General features: G+C 37.8%; 3 protein-coding genes across 4 annotated transcripts in view; 1 reads left to right on the forward strand and 2 right to left on the reverse strand.

Annotated features, from left to right (window-relative positions):
- Positions 1-22,078, forward strand: part of LOC123320844 (TBC1 domain family member 1) — a 43,235-nt gene that overhangs the window by 16,182 nt on the left and 4,975 nt on the right. Inside the window, exons 2-5 of one of the 2 annotated variants that reach the window (XM_044908297.1) lie at positions 2,373-2,567; positions 19,667-19,789; positions 19,851-20,021; positions 20,098-20,403. In XM_044908297.1, the coding sequence (XP_044764232.1) occupies positions 2,373-2,567; positions 19,667-19,789; positions 19,851-20,021; positions 20,098-20,403 (795 nt within the window). Of the gene's footprint in view, positions 1-2,372; positions 2,568-12,983; positions 13,242-19,666; positions 19,790-19,850; positions 20,022-20,097; positions 20,404-22,078 lie in introns of those variants that run through there. The other variant, XM_044908298.1, reaches the window with a different exon arrangement.
- On the reverse strand, positions 31-2,119 carry LOC123320847 (cilia- and flagella-associated protein 61-like). The gene is made up of 3 exons (XM_044908303.1): positions 1,434-2,119; positions 1,036-1,373; positions 31-438 (listed from the first exon to the last, which is right to left on the reverse strand). Exons 1-3 carry the CDS (start codon positions 1,646-1,648, stop codon positions 50-52), a joined length of 942 nt encoding a protein of 313 aa, XP_044764238.1. The 5' UTR covers positions 1,649-2,119; the 3' UTR covers positions 31-49.
- Positions 2,919-7,004, reverse strand: LOC123320846 (fasciclin-1-like). Its single transcript, XM_044908302.1, has 2 exons — positions 6,507-7,004; positions 2,919-4,040 (listed from the first exon to the last, which is right to left on the reverse strand). Exons 1-2 carry the CDS (start codon positions 6,963-6,965, stop codon positions 3,015-3,017), a joined length of 1,485 nt encoding a protein of 494 aa, XP_044764237.1. The 5' UTR covers positions 6,966-7,004; the 3' UTR covers positions 2,919-3,014.

Here is a 22,078-nt window from a genome sequence, read left to right on the forward strand (position 1 = left end):
AGAGAGACGTTGGTGAGAAAATTGAATTGAACTTCAACAATGGAGGGACTCACATTGCATCCTTGACCTCGATCTCATTGCACTCTGGGCTCCCAATCGAATCCTTTTCGTGTGGCTTCCTGAGACCGTGAAAGCAGACCAATTCGAAGTTCTCATTGAGTATCTCGTAGTTGACCACTTCGTTCATGATGATAACGGCAACGGCGTAACCCTCGTATTCGGCCACGATGATGCTTCTACTCGAGTCTGGGAACCTCGTCAGGAGCTCAGCTATGTAGTAGTTACCGTACATCTCGTGAAGCCTAGGCGAGAACCTTGCTATTAGTGGTATGAGGTCGTCGTTGTCTTCTTCGACGGCTTTCCTAATCTTGTAGTTGGTCATGTAGTACTGCCTAGCCATGATACCAAGAGTGGTGCACGTTGTTGGGTTGACGTAACCTGGAGAAAACAGGCAGATGCGACATTTTTAGTACCTGATTAACTCTTTATGCAGTCCACTCGGTTCTGTATTGTAGTATTCAGGGAAATAAAGGAGTCGATGACTAAGGGCATCAAGTTTAACACCTGCTAGATCCCTTTGGGCTTGAGATAGGCCAACGTAAAGCAGAAGTCGAACGATGGGAGTTAAATAATGAAATAATCCTCTGAAGAAATGCTCCTGGACTTGCACAGGCCATACCTTCACCTACCTACACCAGAAAGCTGTTGAAATTTCCACGAGCTTAGATGTTGACTGGACACTGTCTGTACAAATATCTTTTCTGCATGGAAAGTCAGCAGATGAGGCCAGCATGTTTTGATCGGAAAAATAAACAGCTCAACTCATAGGCTAGTGTCAAGAACTGAGTGTCCTTCTAACCATACTATGGGTAGTTAACCCCTCTATCTCTGTCTCGGATGTATGATGACAATTATATAGATAGGGCATTGTTATGGACCTTGTTACCTGCCAGATGGAGCTGGGATACAATATAATCAATACCTTCCTTTTGTATACTAAGGATACGTTAAATTATCATCTCAACCAAGCCTTACCTTTCGGCAGAATCCTTGAAGCGTAATCTCCTAGAAAATTAATGGATTTTACTCCCGGTGGTATCGCACACATAACGTATTCCTTGTACTTAAGTTTACTGAAGAAATATTGAAGAATAGGTTTCAGGAAAACAGTGGCGAACTTAACTTTCCAGAGCAGGAGTTGGATCCAGATGCTGTTTCTTTGCGAGACGCTCTCGCATCCGAATAGGTTGCGCATCCACTGCAACCAGCACCAACGTGGAACAGCACTTATGTTGGGATAGTTCATGAAGCATACAGCTCCTACTATTTCGCCATCTGGGTTCAACACACCTAAGGACAAAAAGGCGTTGTATCTAAAATGAAAATTTTCAAAATTAGTTTAGATCGGGTTGATGTTTTAACAACCGACTCACATAACTTCGTAGACATCTACATCACCGAACACCTGCGTGCATTCTTGAGATATGAGTTCCCTCAGTTCGGGAACATGATTGGAATTCAGAACTATCACGTCCTTCTTGTGCAATATCGGTATTTTCTTATCCACATAAGAGCAAGCGAAACTGGCCAGACGGCTTCCAAGATTGGTGCTTCCTTTGGTTTTCGATTCTGAATTACTCATATCCATTTCTAACCTCCAGTTCTCTCACAATCGTGGCTTGAAAACCGTTGGGGTTGAACATCAATTTGCTATTATAGCTGTCAAGAAACTTGAAAATTTCGTGTCATGCGTGATGCATAGACAGACATGGAATGTCTACAACTTGTTGCTAATAGGGCTGTTTTTTCCCTCCAATTCTTGGTGTATGTACTATTGAAACGTGATTCTTATCATCACTGGAAACATTATTGAGTGAGCTATTAGATCCTAGTAAACTTGAATATTGAACATTTCAATTCATGGGTAGATACTTTTTTGGGTTATCTTCTTCTTTTCACTCATTAGCCTCTCAGGTCAGAGGAAGATTGACCTCTCCTTAGTAACCTGGGATATGTTCTCAATCTCTAGTATGATCTTAATCCTTCTATTCTTGGGGTCCCTAAAAAGCTGGAGAAGTCTTATGAACCAATCCTCCAGAAAAATACTAGGTACTTTTAATAATCTCAATTTCTTGACGTATATTTTGGAACTCTTTTTTGAGTTTTCAGTCAACAATGAGAATGTTTACCTGAACCTGTTGAACATATATGCATTGATGAGAAACTATTGTTTTCTATTGTTTTTTATTTGCAGTTATATAGAACTAATTACATGATTTAGAATGAAGTGATAATTCAGCAATATTTGAATATTCGAATTAAAAATCTCAAGTCTCTTCAGTTTGTCATCAAAATGTTCTTTTCTTTTTTAGCTCAGCCTTGGAGTTGAATATGGTACCCTTCAAGCCTACAATCAAGATTTTGAACTGCAATTCTCGCACAAGATCAGCCAGATGATAAGATTCTCGCAAGCAGATGTTGATGCAGCTACTTTTCTTTATATACTGAAGGATGACAACGAGAAACTTTTGTACTGTTACATGTATCAAGCCCAGAGCCCTAAAGATGTGAGTATCACTCAATTCCTTATTTATACTGAAACTCTGTATTTCTGAGTTCTGGTTGAATCTTCCAGGACTTGGTAATTGCAAAACATACTTTCCAAATCAAGATATTTGAAATTTTCTGGATCTTTGCAAAAATATGTTTCACCTCTAAACTTGTTTCCTCACAAGTCACTGCGACTTTAGGTTAGGAAGCTCTTAATGAGCACTGGTCCAGCAGAAACAGAACAGTTCTGCTGGAGTTCGGAGTGTAGTATATTTTCTTGAAAACAATCTATAACTACTAGCATAAAAATAAAAATATAATCTTTTGAAGAAAATCCCTTATGAGAGATGAGATGGAGATATAAGAAATTATTAAAAAAAGTGTATTATTCGAAAATAAACAAGTCAATAATAGCAACAATCACATTATGTACATATTTCTAGATATTTACAATATTATCCCAATCAAAATACGAAATCCTCCACAGTTTTCCAGAAATTCATTTTGAGTTTTCCTGCATTCTTCTCCCTGATATCTATGAACGGTTCATCTATTATATGTATGATACCGTTGGTACAAATATAATCCGGTCTATGCACTTTGATACGTTTGTTGTAGTACAATATACTGTAATTTCCATCACTGTCCTTCAACACTTCTATGTCAACAGCTCCACTAACTGTATTCATTGTAACCACTTTGTTGAAAGTTCGGTACCAAAGTTTTTCCAAGGTATACCTCATATCGGAAATAATCAAGTGTCTTCCAAGGAGTTTTCCAAGACTCTCAACATCAGTTATGTTACTCAAGACGCCATTCCAGGCCCTATCACGAGGCACGAAAAAGGTCAATAAATTATTAGCCTTCATTCTGAGGTATTCGTTAAACTCTGTTTTTTCACCCAAATGGAAAGTGATGTTGAGTTCTGGATCCCCAGACAGCTTTGTTAGAATTGGAAGGAATGGGAAGGGGTTCAACTGGAGATCGAAGATGGCCAAAGGTTTTTCGATCAAGTGTACCACTCCGTTTTTTACTGGTATGTTCCCTTTCAAGACCTTGGACCAAAGTTCACCCTTGTGATGATTACTATCTCCCAAAATCGTATTACTCCTTATGTACAGTTCTTTGTTCTTGTAAACGAAGGATACCAGTATGTAAATATATTCACCATTAGACTTAGTCTCGAAATAGAAGTTTTTTATGGTCGGTCTGGTGAAGAGTACTTGGTTTGGTATGATGTGGCCTTCTACAATATACCTGTCGGTTATTCTGTAGCGATAGTCGTCGAAACCGGCATCTACAGGTACAAAATACGTGCTACCGGTGTTATTTTTGAAGAGTTTGGTGAGTTTTAGGCTCTTTATCCTATCCAAGTATTTTTTGGTTGAGAGGTATCTATTGTTTGTGTAGTTCGATATGATGTCTAGAGCTGAGGGATTGTCGAGGTACTTATTTGGTGGTTCTAGTACCTGGTCGATGATGTGAAGAGCCTGGAAAAAAACACTTTTTGATCTGAGGGGAATAAACTGTAGAGCAGAGAAAAATTGACCCATTTTGGGGTGGTCAGATCTCGAGATTTGAATTTCGAGCCAATTTGGCTGTTTCTTAACGGTTACGACCTTACTGGATTTCCGACAGTAGACTGATACTTTATGCTTGTATTCATCAAACTACGTCAAAAGAGTTTTGGAAAACTTGTTGCCTAGAACCTAGGCAATTCTTGGACGCCCTTTGATCATTCAGTAAGAGCAGAACTAAATAGGAAAAACCCAGGGAAAATATATGACTGCAAATCGATTCTATTCTTAGCTTGCAAATATTGAAATTATTCTGATTGATTTAATGATGTTCAATCAGTAATTATCAAGTTATTCTTGATGATTATCTATCCAGTATCTTTTATGATCGCCCACCATTCCAGTAAACATAACGATTTTCAAACAAAGGTCTTCTGTTTGAAAAGCTAGCTATTTTGGTACCTGGCATATTAAGAGCTGTCTGTTTTTGACATATCTTTCGCTGAGTTCTATATGAAAGCATGCTATTTTGACCTCCACGACCTGTTTGATATATATATACGGTTCAGAATTCACCATATTTTCCTTGGAAGATTAAAACCAGGAACTCTATTTAAGGGATCACTAACTAATTCTTGTTAAAAATAGTGCACTTATTCCTTTAATACTGCCAAATGACCTTGTCCCTTACATTCGAATTAAGGAAAGAGTTGGACCATGAAGGTTTACGCTTTTACAGTCTTGAAATTGTGTTTTCTGGAATATAGGACAGAATTGGAAATGAGTGAAATTCAACCCAAGATTTTAAAACTGTAGTGTGTTTACGAATATGGGGAGGTCAAATGTTTGAAAGAACTGGTAACAATAGTTGAAGATCTAATAAACTGCTCCACATGAGTTAGGGATATTAACTTAAATTGCAGAAGAATTTAGTTAAAATAAGATTTTAATCAATAACAGCTTGACATCTTCTTTGCATACTACACACGAAGTTGTTGAACATTTCTTGAGGAACTGGGTTCCATAAACGGGGCAGAAGCTCTCTCAGATCATTTAAGGATTCTGGGGTAGGTTGATGATTATCTAATCTTCTTTGGAGCATAACCCATGCATTGGTAAATGTGGAATACCAAGCTCCTCGCGCATTCCCAACTATGGCTGCACGGTGCGGTCTAGCGTTATCTTCTAGAAATTGAAAAGTTTCACCAATAGCAGCGTGAAAATTTGGCACAACATTGTCAATGATATGCTCCCTATAGTGTAAGGCGGTCATATTCCCAGGACAAATGTATAGATCTGTGCGCCCGTTGAAAGATATCCCGGCCCATACCATAACACTACCCCCTCGGAATGGATGAACTTCTTGGACATAGCGACGATTACGGGGTATGCGTGGGATTGTATATGCCCTTATTCTTCGAGAATCTGAAAATCATCCATATCTGGATTCATCAGTGAAAAGGACACTACGCCATTGATCGTTCCAATTTATACGTTGCCTTGCCCATTCCAGTCTTTGACGCTTATGGTCACGTGTTGATGGAACTCCTCTTAATGGACGTCTAGAACCTAGATTCACCTCTCTCAAACGTCCTGATGGTTTCGATGGAAACTTGGACCCCATCTGCATTTTGAAGGGTATTCCGTAGCATTCTACACGTAGATGTAGGGTTTCTTCTCGCCGAAACGGTGATGAAACAATCCTGAGCAGGTGTTGTTTTTCGTCGCCCACCAAGCCTTGATCTTTCCAACACGGAACCTGTCTCCCTGAACCTATTCCAAATTCGAGATATCACACTTTGGCCGACTTGGAGCCTTTCCGCTACTACAACCTGAGTTAGGCCACCCTGTAGCATTCCGATAGCCCTATTAGTCTCAGCGTTTGTTAATTTACGTCTTGGCATTTTCAGAAAACTCGTTTCAAATCGAAGCCGTTGATAAACTGACTTCATTTCAAAATAGAACATTCATGAAGCATATGCAAAGAACCAAACTTCAGAAAAAAGGCGACCAGATTGACGAAATGTCTCATACTGATTTTTATTGGATCGATTCAAGTTGTTATTGAGTTTTTAATGATTTTACAGCGGTTTTCTCGAAGATTACATACTTTTAAAAACGATTGAATACGATATCGCTAACTCTTGTGGTTGTGGAGCAGTTTAGTTCCAGTTATAATTCTCATAGAAAGATTCAGCTGTGCATCAATTTTTTTTGCACATGAGGACTATCGACCCAGAAGGGGACAGCCATATTCAACAGCCAATAAAACCAAAGCAAGGGCTGCCGTTTGAGGAGGATTTGCATCAGCATCCCATCAAGTACCAGCTGTAGATAATTTTTTTACGAAAAAAAAAGAGTTTTTGATATACCTAGATCAAAATGAATTCTATAACTGTGAAACTATTGATTACCTAACATCAAGGACTGATTACGAACCTGATTATAATTATAGAAACCTCCTGAGGCTCTTGAATAATAATCCGATTGCTCAGCATCAATCTTTGCGTTGTTGATGAATATATCACTGTCGATCCTTGACACCCACAGGGGTGGATAACCATCAGCCAAAGTCTGAATGTTGTTCGACTCGAAAATCATCCTCAAACTCTTCAACTCATTAGAAACGTGATAGTACACTATGTCGTTATACAAGGCACCTTTAAACTTCGCAAAAGCCTCATTCGTCGGCACAAAAACCGTCGTGTTCCAGTAAATGATGGCCCTTCTGACCAGCGAACTGTTCTGCAATAAAGAATTGAACGTGGAGAACTTTTCCTCTGTCGATATCCTCTGAAACACCGTCTTCTGTCTAAAGGCATCTCCCGAAAGTGAGTTAGAAAAGATTGTCGCACAGATCAGAAGGAATCTCAACGAAAAGCGTGGTTTAAACATCATGATGAACTGAGTTTACTATTTATCGAATCTGAATTGAGAACTGGTTGATCTCTTGAGGTCAAGATTGGCCATGTTATTGTTTACCTCATGCTTCGAAAAATTTCAGAATTTTAAATCATAGCAGATAAGAAGTTATGAATGTAGAATGGATTCGAGTATGCCTCGATGTGAATTATGCTGGATTGAGTAACTGTAATTGATTATTCTTACGCGATCACAGAAAAGGAAATTGGTTTGTTGATGCATATGATCCGTTTGATCTCTAGAATACAGTAATATGGTTAATAGTGATGAAGAAGCTGATATTCTTGATAAAAATGTAAAATAAAATTCTTCACAACTTCTAAAACACCAATTTTTTGTTGTTGTAACAGAAGGCAAGGGCTTAAAACGAATTCCTCTTGTTTTGCAATCGAAAGATTCATGAATTGTATAATTGCAAATACGATAATCAGCGAACAATACCCAAAAACACGCACCTCATAATATTTCCACGATAAGAACGATAAACAAAATTTTGTTACACATTCAAGCTATACCTTTACACCCATATCAGCACTGATTTTTCTCGTCAATTTTATCTTAATGTCCCAACCCTATCGTGTTTCGATGATTGAAAAAACATTAATCAGTTCAATGTTATCAAACTCCACTTTTAATGGAACTAAATTCTTATCCGTTAAACAGTACGATGACGGTCATAACTTCTGTCACCACATTTTGTCAAGTGATACCTAGAAAACATATTGTATGATTATGGTTGGATTTAAATTGGAAGCTTGGGGAATATTCTACCAGCCTTCTACCACTGAAAAAAAAAACGATTTAATAGGAACGAGGAGATTTATTAGTGAACCCATAACAGATACTAGGTACTCATTTTTTCTCGTTTTTCATAGAGGGAGAGGAATACCCATAAATGATAGCCTTCCAATAAATATTTATCTCAGGCAGAAGTTTTACAGGGTGTAAATGAATAACTGTGAACAAATTTAAGGGGAGATTTCTTGTCAGAAAAAAATGTGGGCTTTTCATTTGAAGTTTACGAGGATATATTGAAAAATTCTTAGCCTACTATAGAACCAAGCAAAATTTCAATGTAAAAATATTTTATTCCTCAATATATTCTCCTCTTAATTGGATACATTTATTACAGCGAACCTGCAACGTCTCTAGACCTTTCAAAAAAAAAAAAAAATGTTTCTTCTTGCTCTGCAAACCAGACCTCCACAGCTTTCATTACCCCTCGTTGGAAGAAAATTTACGACTTTTCAAGCCTTTTTCAGTTGAGGATAGAGATGATAGTCGTCTAGTAATTCAAACCCTGAATCACGAATTTTTTGCATGGCAACATGAGATTTGTGTGCAGGGGCGTTGTTCTGCAAAAACAAAACACCTTTGGATACCTTTCCGCGTCTTTTCTCTTCAATTTTTTCCTGTAGAGTGGTCAGTAATGTCGAATAGTAATCTTCGGTTATTGTTCTTCCCTTGTACAAAAAAACAATCATTATTACTCCATGGTAATCCAAAAAACTGAAGCAAGAACTTTTCCAGCAGATTTTTGGACACGAAACTTCTTAGGTCTTGGAGAACCAGAGTGTCGCCATTCCATCGATTGTTGCTTTGTTTCTGGATCGTAGAAAGTTAACAAAGTCTCATCCATAGTAACAATTCGGTTTAAGACGTCTACATCGTTTTCAAATCGAGCACAGATCGAACGCTACGCTTCTACCCTTGCACTCTTTTGGTCAACATTCAAACATTTGGGGTCCATTTTTCTCATATCCAAATTGACGTGAACTATATGATGAACGCGTTCGTATGAAATATTCTGTGCATCAAACATCCGTCTTAACCCAATTCGACGGTCCGATAAAATCATGTCATGAACTGCATCGATATTTTCGTGGACTGACACAGAAACTGGCCTTCCCGATCGGTCATCCTCTTCAATGAAAAATTTACCTCTTTTGAAGCTAACTATAGATATGTTGAATTGATATATTTCGTGCATTTAGTGAAAGTTTACAGCGATATAAAATCCCGAAATCCTGAGTATACTATGCTGACATTGAAATATTTCCCTCATATAAATAGGTTCACGGTTTGTTTTGCAGTAATTCACGTTGAATGTTTACCGCTCGAAAAAAATTCTTCTCGTCCACGGTGCTAAGAGCAAAAACAAATCTATAAAACAAAATTGAAATAGGTGGCATTGAGTGAGTCGATGAATTTAATCGCGGAAGGAATTCGAGGCTGAGTTGCCAGATCTCTTTTTTGGAGAGTGTAAATAAGAAGTGTAAATACGAAATAATCGACTCAAGGTTGAACGCAGAAAAATTCGTCTTATTCTATGAATATAAGATTTTCAAGGAATAAGGAACTTTTTCAGCTGTAATTCTAAAAAGAATAAGCCGATTGAATTCATTATTTTTATTTATTTCTGAGAATACAGTGAGTGATAGATATCAAAACTTTCGAATTACGCAACATTTTTCATCAAGGACAATATCAGTAGCTCAATTTTTCAATTCTCAATGATTTTCTATAGTAGCGAACTACATATCTGAAGTAAAGATTAATACATATATCTAAACTGAAAAGTTTCACAAAAAAGATAATAATGGTAATATTTTAACTTTTCTTATTTTCTTTTCTTTCTTTTCTTGCAAAATATTCTAATGGAAAAATTCATTTTTAAGAAAGTAAGGCTTTTGATAGAATCTATTATATTTATGTATGTGATTTCTGTCTTTCTTTATAAAACATCAGTTTCGAATGAAGCCCAAACTTCTTTTTTATTTATTTTTTTTTAAATTGATTCAATCTTTCAATATCGATTTTGTGGTTATTGAACTCACATTTTTTCACTATAGGTATATGGTGTAAGATTGGCCAAATCAGAATCGTTGCTTTGGAAATCAAGTACTTAATATTCACTTATGAATGTTCATCGAGTATTAGTGGAATCTACTTAAGATTATTTTTTTGGTGTAGTTGGCTCAGTATTGGTTGGAAATTGTAGTATGTACACTCAACAATCATGAAGACAAAAATCTCGTGGTCGATTCTAAAGGTTCAATATTTGAAATAATAAACCAATTAGCTTGTTATAGTCTGCCATTTATATTGACGTATTCTGTATAGTTTTTTGATGGGATCTCGAAAAAAGCTGTGACACAGTGACAAGGTTCAATATTTGATTTATGAAGGTTGGTACCTAATCAAGCCTCTCATAGTGATTAAAAACCAACATTTTTATATGTTGATCTTTGTTACACCTGAATTAACTCAAGTGGTTCTTTTTACTTTTATGAAATATATATATTTCAGCTATTCTCTGGAAGCTTTTCAAATAGTTTCAACTATTCGCCAAAAAAATTCCAATATTGAACCCTTATTTTATTTTTTACATTTTTACACATGTATCTCTGGTAGACAATTCTTTCGATTCACCTTGACAATATCTGTAAACTTCAGAATGAGGAAAACAGTGTCTCGAAATGAAAACACTACCTGACCAGATAGATCCATGTTATTTTGGTGGATAAGATTCTCCCAGATTCTCCTGGCAATATTTCAGAGTCCAAAGGTTGTTGCTAAACAGGTCGCACAGGTTTATTTGAACGGCCAATTCACTCCTACTTTTCTATAATTTGTGGTCGAATCGTGGCAAATATAATCATACAGCTCTCGATCGAATTGATCATTGTGATTTTCGGTTTCAAATTCATTTCGAAAGGAAAAAAAATTGATGATGTAAAATATTATGCTCACAACTTCACTCATATCTTCGTAAATATTAAATTGATGAAAGGCAAAAATATCTGTGAAATTCAAAAAAATGATATATTGACAGAAAGCAAATCTTTTTAAATGATCCATAGATGTGTAATGTCAGAGTATCAGCTTGTTATTCTGAAGATTATTTTGTTTTTCAGGGGTGGTAAAGCTCATTATAAAACTTGATCTGACCTATATTTTCCGAATCGGAAAATGGTATAGGTTAAAAGTGTTTCTTTTGATCTCAAGAGTCTACTGTTAAAATGTCTATACGAGTCAATGATTCACCCTGTATAGATATCCCTTGCTCTGTTTTTGAACAACCAACTAAAAGCCATCTTCTCTCGTTGCTTAGGATCGACCTTTTGTAATTTCGTATGTCAGTTTGACCATCATCATAGTATTAACGATTTAGTTCGTTGTGTGTACTTGGTTTGTGCCCAAATTATGGCAAAAATTTTTCAAATGAGGAAAAGCCGATGTTTTTTGAAAATAGACCAAAGGATCTAATTTATACTCTTACAGGCAATAAAGTTTCCAGAAAAATCGACATTTCGATACATATTTTTGATGAGGTTGAAGAAAAGTTATGGTAAAGAATAAAAGAAGGGTTTCCTATTTGACCCCTATGTCATTCATTCATTGCTGTATCCCGTTACTGGGAATAAATCCTCAAAAAGACATTAAAAAAAAAACAGAACAGACTTATAGTTTCTTAGGGCTAATTGCGACTGTGTGCCCTCCTGTGACTAAAGAGATCCAACCGTGACCTACAGATCCTTCCACACTCCGGGCATGGATAGTCACCAACCAGATCTGGCCGCCGCTGTATTCTTCTCGAGTCTCCATTATAACTGTGCACCATAGACCTCCACTGTGACCTGTCTAACGCTAGTTGTTCCCAGTCCCAACTGATCAGGTATTGATGATAAACCACTTATACTGGCCTCTTGGTTTCCGAGCTCCCTCTGTCAATTCGCCATACAGAGCTATTTTGGGTAGTCTTGTGTCTTGCATCCTCAGAATGTGGCCGCTCCATATGAGTCGGGCCCTCGTTACTTGAATCTCAATTGTTGTACAACTCGCGCGTTGCAAGACTTCTGCATTCGAAACTTTGTGGAACCATCTGATGTGCATTATCTGTCTTAGATGACGTTGTTGCGTTTGTTCAAGCTGTTCAATATGTCGCCTGTAGGGCGTCCAGCTTTCGCTTCCGTAAAGAAGCGTTGGGAGGACGACTGCTTCGTAAACAGCTGTCTTGGTCTTCAGATTGAGGTCGTGATTTTGAAACACTCTGTCCTTCAACCTCCATAATGCCCGTGATGCCGAATTGATACGGTTGTGTATTTCCGAGTCTAGGTTAGCCCAAGTATTTATGAAGCTTCCCAAGTATTTGAACTGCTCGATCTGTTCTAGAGTCTCATCAGGCTGATAATAATTTGTGTTTGAAGGCTTTCTGGCGGACTTACCAGATTTTGTCCATATTGAGTCTAAAAGGCCTAAAGCTTCGTATACCCCTAGGTAGCTATGGGGTATCGGTCAAAAATTGAGTTCTAGGTGCATCTCAATTGGGAAAATACCACTGCAAAATTCCATTTGTTTAACTCTGACCCTCTGAAAAATTGATTGCATCCATAATCAAGTCGTCATCTTTGGAGCAACATTACTCTCCAACTAAGCCTCTCTGCTCCTTACTCCATAGGAACTTTTCGTCTTATTTCTAGGTACTGAACCTATATCCGAATTGATTCTATTAATCCTACTGGGATTATTACTACATGCAGATACTCAAATTAGGTTTGGAAATATGTCTATTGTGTTAAGCTTGGTTTTTCACTTGTACATTGAATCAAGAACCCTCTCCTGCTTTTTTTGGACAGAATCTACTTCGACTGATAGCCAATAACTATTCTCTCTGAAATTTTCTCTCCATGGGCAATCCACGCTGCATCGCTCACTCCAATAGCCGACAAAGCCAATCAACCAAACGCGAGCGCCCAGAAATTCTATCACCATTCCACCCAATCAATTACCATCGAACGCGTTTCGATTTTAAAGGATCAATATCCACTTCCGAAGCAGCTCGAAAACATTGAAAATTGATTCACGTCTCTCGCCATTTCTCATATATACACGACCACTAATTGAATGGATGATATCTGAGTATTTTTAGAGTCGCAGACGTCACATTGTACATAACGTTCTGAATGCTGAAAATCCTCGAGAGATGTTCCATTTCACTGTTGAGCGAGCCGTTCGCGCGTCTGAAAATTGATGGAGATAAGCGGAAGTTTTTTCAGGAAGTCGTGAGATTGATGATGTTCGATTCATCGATGTGGCGGGAGAATTTGGTGGTGTGAATAGACTTGATTGTTCAGATTTAGTGTGATAGATTTTTGTGCTGTGATTTTTTCTATAGAAATGATTGGTGTTCCTGTTGGATTCAGCCCTTACAGCTCCCATAGCGATGCTTCTCTGATGAATAGGAAGAAGGTAAGGGTTGCTAACGATTGAATTCCATAGAGGGAAATTGGAAATCCACTGTGTGCTTTTACCAAGAAAGACAAATTCTTGGTTTCTCATCAGCTAGTCTGCCTTGAAGTTATTTCCCTTTTGTCCTAAAATTGCATCGAATCTCGAGAACTTTATCAGCATCGCTAACCAATTAGTTCTTGGAAATCTATCACGGTATCCAGGATATTCATGAATTCTTGGAGAGGCCAATGTTATTTTATTATGAAGTGTATCTTAGGATTCATGGTTATAAATTCGGATGTAGGATCAGAACCTCATAAGATGGAAAGTTCCTATGAATGTTAGTCGTGAAACGCTTCGTTGAAGAGCTATGAAGACTTGATAATGTACTTTTTCGAAATAGAATCAAGATCAACGAATGAAATGTTCCGTGTTTAGCTTAAACATCACTTAGATGGTGACATCTGGCTCAATCCAAGAGTTAATGTGGTGGTAAACAAACGTAAATCATCAATGAATGATGAAGGTGGTTTGGTCACACATATATTATCAAGAAAAATTTTAAAAGTGGACAGTAATTTGAAGGCAAGTTGCAATATAGTGTATAGGCGACTATTGAAGATTGTTCACCATAGGTTATATGGTTTTCTTTGGTGCCAAGCATTGTTAAGGGATGCGTTGGTTATTTTGGAGGAACTGATTAAGTATGAATACACTGCGCAAAAAAATTAACGCACATTCTGAAAATCTCAATTTTAATGAAAGTTAACTATACATTGACTTTTTAACTTATTTTTTATGTTCTCTCGGGAAAGTTTTGAACGAAACAAGACACATTAAATGGAAGAAAAATTCAGGATTTCACCGAATCTTATGTGAAAGAAGAGAAATGAACAATTTTCAAAATACTGAAATGCTGATAAGTGATTTAACACTTGGTTTTTCCACCCCTTGCCTTAATTACTGCTCGGCAACGACGGTTCATACTCAAAATGAGTGATCTTAAAATATTCTGATCTAATCCTTTCCAGATTTCTCCGAGTTGGTTTCCTAAGTCAGTAAGAGTAGCTGGATAATTTTCTGAACTTCTCAGCCTTCTATTGAGGTTGTCCCAAACCTGCTCAATCGGATTGAGATCTGGACTTCTTGCTGGCCATTCCATTCGAGATACTTCAACCTCTTCAAGGTACTCCTGATCCTGAACAATGCGCGCACGATGGGGTCTGGCATTATCGTCCATAAAAATGAAATTTTTACCAATGTATGGGGCAAATGGCACTATATACATGCTCTTCAAGAATGTTCCTTATATACTTATCAGCATTCATAGCTCCATTATCAACGACCACTAGGTCTGTGCAAGCAGTCAAAGATATTCCACCACATACCATAATCGATCCTCCCCCGAAACCAGTAGTATTCAGGAAATTGCACTGAGCATATCTTTCATGTGGACGTCTGTATACAAGGGAACGTCGATCACAATGGTAGAGGCAGAATCTAGACTCATAAGTGAAGAGAACTCTTTCCCAATCGGCCTCTTCCCAATGGATATGCTCTCTCGCAAAATACAAACGCGCCTTTCGATGGGCTGGGGTAAGAGCTGGGCCTCAAATCATATTCTCTGAGGCGATTTCTTATTGTCTGAGTGCTAATTCGCACCTCATGAGTTTGCTCAAGCTGAATTTGAAGGAGGCGAACGGTTGCAAACCGTTGTCTCAACGAAGAAACTCTCAAGTAAGGTTCTTGAATGGCAGTTGTTACCCGTGGTCTACCCTGCCCTGGTCTTCGGACATTCATACCTGTCTTCCTGCAACATTCTGGACACACTTGTATGGGAAACTCCAAACCTTTCTGCAATTCTTGTGTATGTCCACCCTTCTTCTCGCAAAACTACCGCTTGGGCACATTCCCCTTGGGTCAAATTGCGTGTTTCGCGTTGCATAGCGATCGAGTGTAGAAAATCAAACGAAAGAAAAACTATTGTTCACTAGAATTGATCGAGAACAACTGATTTTAGAATGTAGCCAATACATTCAAAATCTGATAATATCATCTTTTTTTATTCCTGCTGGGAAAAAACATCTGTATTGAAGAAAACCGTTGAAAGTGGATAACATATGCATGCATAATTCTGATAAAAATAATTATCATTGAGAACACCTTCAGTTGAAGAATAAAAAATTTGAGATTTCCATAATGTGCGTTAATTTTTTTGCGCAGTGTGTTAAAATTCATGGAAAAACGATGTTGAAAATGCTGGAGATTGAGCTTGTCTCATTGAACCACCAGAACTCCGAAAAGTACAAGAGTTGAGTTTGAGTACTCTGTGGGAACTCTGTTCAAGATTATTACACAGATCTATCCTTGGCCTCAGATTTATTGATTTCTGAACTTAGCCTCAGCGAGGAATAGCATTTTAGCTTTTTATATGAAACTACTTTGGAATCTTATGATAATTTTTTCGAGGATGGAAAATTCATCATCATTCAGATTCCTTCGAGTGTTCAAATACGGACTAGGAACTCCAATTCTCAAATTTCTCCACTTAAAACCTGACTGCTCGTTCAATTTTAGGCAGCAGTTTCTGGGTAATGGAATGTTCATTTTCAATACTACGGATGATTACAACACGTTCTCCTGATTGGAGTTCATTTTTTAGTAGATTCTTCGCAGACTGTATGGCGTGACTAGAAATAATCAAAGTCTTGGCCAGTTTTCAAAATTCCTTCGTTTTCGATTCGATGCGAGTTGCGAGTAAAAAATACAGGAAAGTTTCATGACTAACCCATGACTTCGCAATGTTGACTACATATTTTTCCCGAAAGAAAAAAGAATCTACACGAAGGAAATATTTTTGCATCGGAAATTCAAGTCAAGAGATTCAAAGGTTTTTTCCATCTGATAATGCTTCTGTTTGAACACTTTGACTAGAAAAAAATAAATCATATTCTTGCTATTTGGCATCGCAGCCAATTTCTGATGCCTAAAAATTTTAAAATAAGCTTGAAACGATCCAGGTATTGAATGTTCAACATCAGGAGATAATTGAAGAAACTTGACAGTTCTCGCAGAATAATTGTATGGTTGAAACGAAAAGTTATCATCATAAATTTTTCCATTTTTGGAACTCGTTTTTCTCAAAAACTCCCAACTCAAAAGATAGGGGTAAGAGGAAAGCAAATAGCTTTCCCTTCCTATGAGTGTATGAAGATTTCACTATCGTAAGGCTCTTGCTGGATTGTTTTCCATACTTGCAATCGAAAGATGTGTCGACATAAACCTGTAAAGAAACTATCAAGGATTTGATCAAGGATGATTCCAGTCTTATATTCAAGCTGCTATTGAAGCACTGAACTCCTATGTCATCAAATCAAAGCTAATGAAAAGAGCCGAAGAAACTTAAAGAAATAGGCATGAAAAACAAAGGTCTCTTTAGTTTGATGGGTTCTTGGTCACTCTGGAATCAAAGGAAACTAGGAGGCCAACATACTCACCAGAACTTTACCCACTGGCCCAGAGCCTTTCTGTGGTAGAGGAAAATACACCTATAAGAAAGAGTTTCTGCAGAAACCAGAAGATTAACAGTTTAACACCGAAAATTTTGAAACTACAAGGTCTAAAAAACATTTTGATCTAAGTAAGAATAAGTTATGACTCCCCACAGGCTTCCTCACAGGACGTAGAGAATACAGAATAGGCTAATCAGAAACTGACGATTGTAAATTCTGTGGGGTAGAGGAGGAAACTTCTGTTAACCTGGTTAGATAATGCCTTGCCATTGTTAGCCTGTGCAAAGAATGTCTGAATGTCTTGGACAAGAATATTTTAGGAGGAATGAGGACTTAGCCTTCTTGAAGCCCTCTCAGAAACTGGAGTGAATTGGAACTCCGGAGTTGGCGAGCTGAAGATGCCACATATGTAAGGCTCACCAAACTATAACTAAAGCCATCCCTTGAGAATTGACAGGTCTTAAAGGTTTTACTTATTTCTTTCTTCCAACCCCCCTTAGAAAAAGATTATGTTCTCACTGAGCATATTCCTTTCATTGAGCTACGATGAAACTACATTACAGTTTCGCTTTTGGAAAATCAAATTCACTCTCCGGTTGGTACACATGCTTCTTCCTTGGTCTCTATCGCCTTCCATCTCTTCTCCATCTCGGTGTAGAGGTCGAACATATCCCTTCGAGGCTTCGACAGGTCCTCCCTCAAATCAGGCGCTATCCACCACTGGTGATGGTGGAACTTGAGGAACTGGTCGTACTCTTCGTGTCTGTCCCTCGCCGAGTTGGAAAGGATGATGTCGTAATGTTTCAGACCGTGACAGGTCGATGTGGCCATCCAACAGCAGTCGGCGAACATCAATAGCACAGGAATTATGCATTCGTAATTTTTCTTGTAGAAACCCCAACTGAAATGTTTACGCTCGAGTAGGTAGTTTATCATCAATCTGCCCATTTTTACTGGAATTTGGAATTTTGAGCTTCGCTTTTGGATGGATGCGAATTCTGGCCGAATGATGTTGTGACAGGAATGACAGCTGAAAAACATAGATATTTTGATGTTTCATCGTTTCATCGTTCAGCATGATTCTTGTATAAACCTTCATTATATCATTATTTCCATTGTTGGTTTGTTTATTTGTTTGTTTTTACATCTATACGTGAGATTCTTATTGAAATTAGGATTTTGCCATGTTTTTGAACTATTCCCAATAATTCGGTAGGTATCACAATCGATAAAATGAAGGTTGTTTGCTATTTTGCGCATTCCTTTCAAGTCAGTGAAAGCGTAGTTTCTGGGTTCGTCCAGAAAGACCAAAAGGCCGAGAAGTGGACGCCCAAGATCTATCTTTCCTCAACAAGATCGGTTTCTGACTGTGTCTACCTGTAGCGAGAGTCTTTGAGTACTTGTCGTCATATGAAACAGCTGCTTTTGAACGCTTCTGGTGTTTTGGTTTCGATTTAAACAGTTCGTTGGAGACTTTGAGCTGCTAATCGTTTGAGAAGAAATCATATGCGAGTTCGATTGGACTGGACTGGAACGATCAATGGAACTCAGTATTGTTCACAGATGAGTCGATATACGAGGATATAGTGAAAAATTCTTAGACTACTATAGCCAAACAAAATTTCAATGTCAAAATATTTTATTACTCAACATATTCTCCTCTTCATTGGATACATTTATTACAGCGAACCTTTGACGTCTCTAGACCTTTAAAAAAATGTTTCTTTTTGCTCTGCAAATCGGACCTCCACAGCTTTCATTACCTCCTCGTTGGGAGAAAATTTACGACCTTTTAAACTTTTTTCAATTGAGGAAAGAGATGGAGCCAAATCTGGTGAAAAAGGGGGTGTTCTAGTAATTCAAACCCTAAATCACGAATTTTTTGCATGGCAACATGAGATTTGTGTGCAAGGGCGTTGTCCTGCAAAAACAAAACACCTTTGGAAAGCTTTCCGCGTCTTTTCTCTTTAATTTTTTTCCATAGAGTGGTCAGTAATGTCGAATAGTAATCTCCGGTTATTGTTCTCCCCTTATCCAAAAAATCAATCATGATCACTCCATGGCAATCCCAAAAAACTGAAGCTAGAGAATTTCCATCAGAATCTTGGACACGAAACTTCTTAGGTCTTGGAGAACCAGAGTGTCGCCATTCTATAGATTGTTGCTTTGTTTCTGGATCGTAGGAATGTACCCAAGTCTCATCCATAGTAACAATTCGGTTCGCGATGCTTTTACCCTTGCACGTTTTTGGTCAACATACGAACATTTGGGGATCCATTTTGCAGCAATTGTTCCCATGTCCAAATTGACGTGAACTATATCATGAAGCTTTTGAAGCTTGCAGTCTAGTTTTTCACGGTCGCATACGAAGGACATTGATCACCAAGGGTATTAAGCATATCTTAGTAAATCTGCTTTCCTCTTAACCCTTTTAAATACAGGTACTTGATGATGGCACGATACTCCAATTTTTCGATTTTCACAATTTCGGTGGACAACTTCTTTCTTTTAATTTATTGCGAAACTTTGGTTTACTTTTTTGAATTCAAACTTCACAATGACACTTCTAATGAGTTATTGTTCGTTGCTATGGTAACGCAATATTTTTTATGCATGGAACTGGTCCGGGCTAACTAGATATCAATACATCCTCGTGTGGACGGTTTTCAGAAAGTTTGATTATGAACTTCCTACCTATCTACATTCATAAAAAAGGGATCTTATAAACCAATTATTCTTTGCTGTTTTGAGAAATGTGGAATATCATTAAATTTATGAAGCATAAAATGTAAAAGTATATACGATAGTTGTTTTTACGAAAAAAGCTATTCTATTTTTAACTACAATTTTATCAAAGTTGCAACGACCATGAGAATCATTTTTGCTAATAACCACTGGATATAGAAATGTACTGATCAATCCACTTTTCAGGTAGCGGAACTCTACAAACAAATGAACGAACAAACAAACATCCACACAACAAGGTCGCTGAGCAGCACCAACCTCACCTCCTTGTGTACAGACATTTCTCCGAGCTTAAGCAATTTTTTCGAAGTAAGTTCCGTCTGAGAACTAGTCCAGTTGAGCCTTCTAAACAAATATTCCTCCCTTCTAGGTACTCTATGTCGGAAATAGGCGGATAGAAGATAAGAACGTTCCCGAAACGTTCATTGATGATTCTATTGAAAAATTTAGGGACCATGACAGGGAGAAAAAGCAGAAGAGGTTGTTGGCCAATATTGGCCGACTGAAGAGCGAGGATCTTTTGATGAGAAGAGGATCTGCTGTAAGTAAGAGCTTTGTTTCAAAACAATATGCTGCAGATCCAAAATTTCAATCGACTATATCACTATTTTTTTCAGGATTCAGCAGCTAGCGAAACCAGCTCATCAGATAGCATAGTTTTTCAGCCTCTTCAACGTTCTATATCATCGGCTTCAAATTTAGGGGGTAGAACTCCTGAGATTCAATCGGCGGATGAATATTACGATTCAGAGAGCAAATCAGGAATAGAGGATATAAGTCATAAGGGAGAACAGAAAGACGACGATGATCAGAATCGAACCATGCTATTGCAGGTGGATAAAACAGATCTGAGATTGATAAGTCCGGACAGGAAGAAAATTCTCATGCACAAAAGCCACAAGGAGAGTGTTTGCTGTCTTCAGGTAAACCAATGGCTATCAGTTTTGATCTATGATTCAAAATACACTGCGCAAAAAAATTAACGCACATTATGGAAATCTCGAATTTATTCTACATCTGAAGGTGTTCTCAATGATAATTATTTTTATCAGAATTATGCATGCATATGTTATCCACTTTCAACGGTTTTCTTCAATATAGATGTTTTTTCCCAGCAGGAATAAAAAAAGATGATATTATCAGATTTTGAATGAATTGGCTCCATTCTAAAATCAGTTGTTCTCGAATACTATAGTGATCAATAGTTTTTCTTTCGTTTGATTTTCTACACTCGATCGCTATGCAACGCGAAACACGCAATTTGACCCAAGAGGAATGTGCCCAAGCGGTAGTTTTGCGAGAAGAAGGTGGACATACACAAGAATTGCAGAAAGGTTTGGAGTTTCCCATATAAGTGTGTCCAGAATGTTGCAGCGATTCAGGGAGACAGGTATGAATGTCCGAAGACCAGGACAGGGTAGACCACGGGTAACAACTGCCATTCAAGAACGTTACTTGAGAGTTTCTTCGTTGAGACAACGGTTTGCAACCGCTCGCCTCCTTCAAATTCAGCTTGAGCAAACTCATGAGGTGCAAATTAGCACTCAGACAATAAGAAATCGCCTCAGAGAATATGATTTAAGGCCTCGTGTCGCGGCAAGAGGCCCAGCTCTTACCCCAGCCCATCGAAGGGCGCGTTTGGATTTTGCGAGAGAGCATATCCATTGGGAAGTGGCCGATTGGGAAAGAGTTCTCTTCACAGATGAGTCTAGATTCTGCCTCTACCATTGTGATCGACGTTCCCTTGTATACAGACTCCACATGAAAGATATGCTCAGTGCAATTTCCTGAATACTACTAGTTTCGGGGGAGGATCGATTATGGTATGGGGTGAAACTTTGACTGCTCGCACAGACCTAGTGGTCGTTGATAATGGAGCTATAATTGCTGATAAGTATATAAGGAACATTCTTGAAGAGCATGTAGTGCCATTTGCCCCATACATCGGTGAAAATTTCATTTTTATGGACTATAATGCCAGACCCCATCGTGCGCGCATCGTTCAGGAGTACCTTGAAGTGGTTGAAATCTCTCGAATAGAATGGCCAGCGAGAAGTCCAGATCTCAATCCGATTGAGCAGGTTTGGGACAACCTCAATAGAAGGCTGAAAAGTTCAGAAAATCATCCAGCTACTCTTAATGACTTAGGAATCCAATTCGGAGAAATCTGGGAAGGATTAGATCAGAACATTTTAAGATCACTCATTTTGAGTATGAACCGTCGTTGCCGAGCTGTAATTAACGCAAGGGGTGGAAATACTAAGTATTAAATCACTTATCAGCATTTCAGTATTTTGAAAATTGTTCATTTCTCTTCTTTCACATAAGATTCGATGAAATCCTAAATTTTTCTTCCATTTAATGTGTCTTGTTTCGTTCAAATCCTTCCCGAGAGAACATAAAAAATAAGTTATAAAGTCAATGTAGAGTTAACTTTCATTAAAATTGAGATTTTCAGAATATTGGTTAATTTTTTTGCGCAGTGTATTTGTGTGTTTCAGTTAATCTTTTATACTTCTCCATCTTTTATTCTTTCATTTTCAACCTTCGAAATGAAACAAATAGAGACATGTTCAGTATTTGTTGCAAGAATATTGC

Source organism: Coccinella septempunctata, chromosome 9 (genome assembly GCF_907165205.1).
Source record: "Coccinella septempunctata chromosome 9, icCocSept1.1, whole genome shotgun sequence".
Lineage (NCBI taxonomy): Eukaryota > Metazoa > Arthropoda > Insecta > Coleoptera > Coccinellidae > Coccinella > Coccinella septempunctata.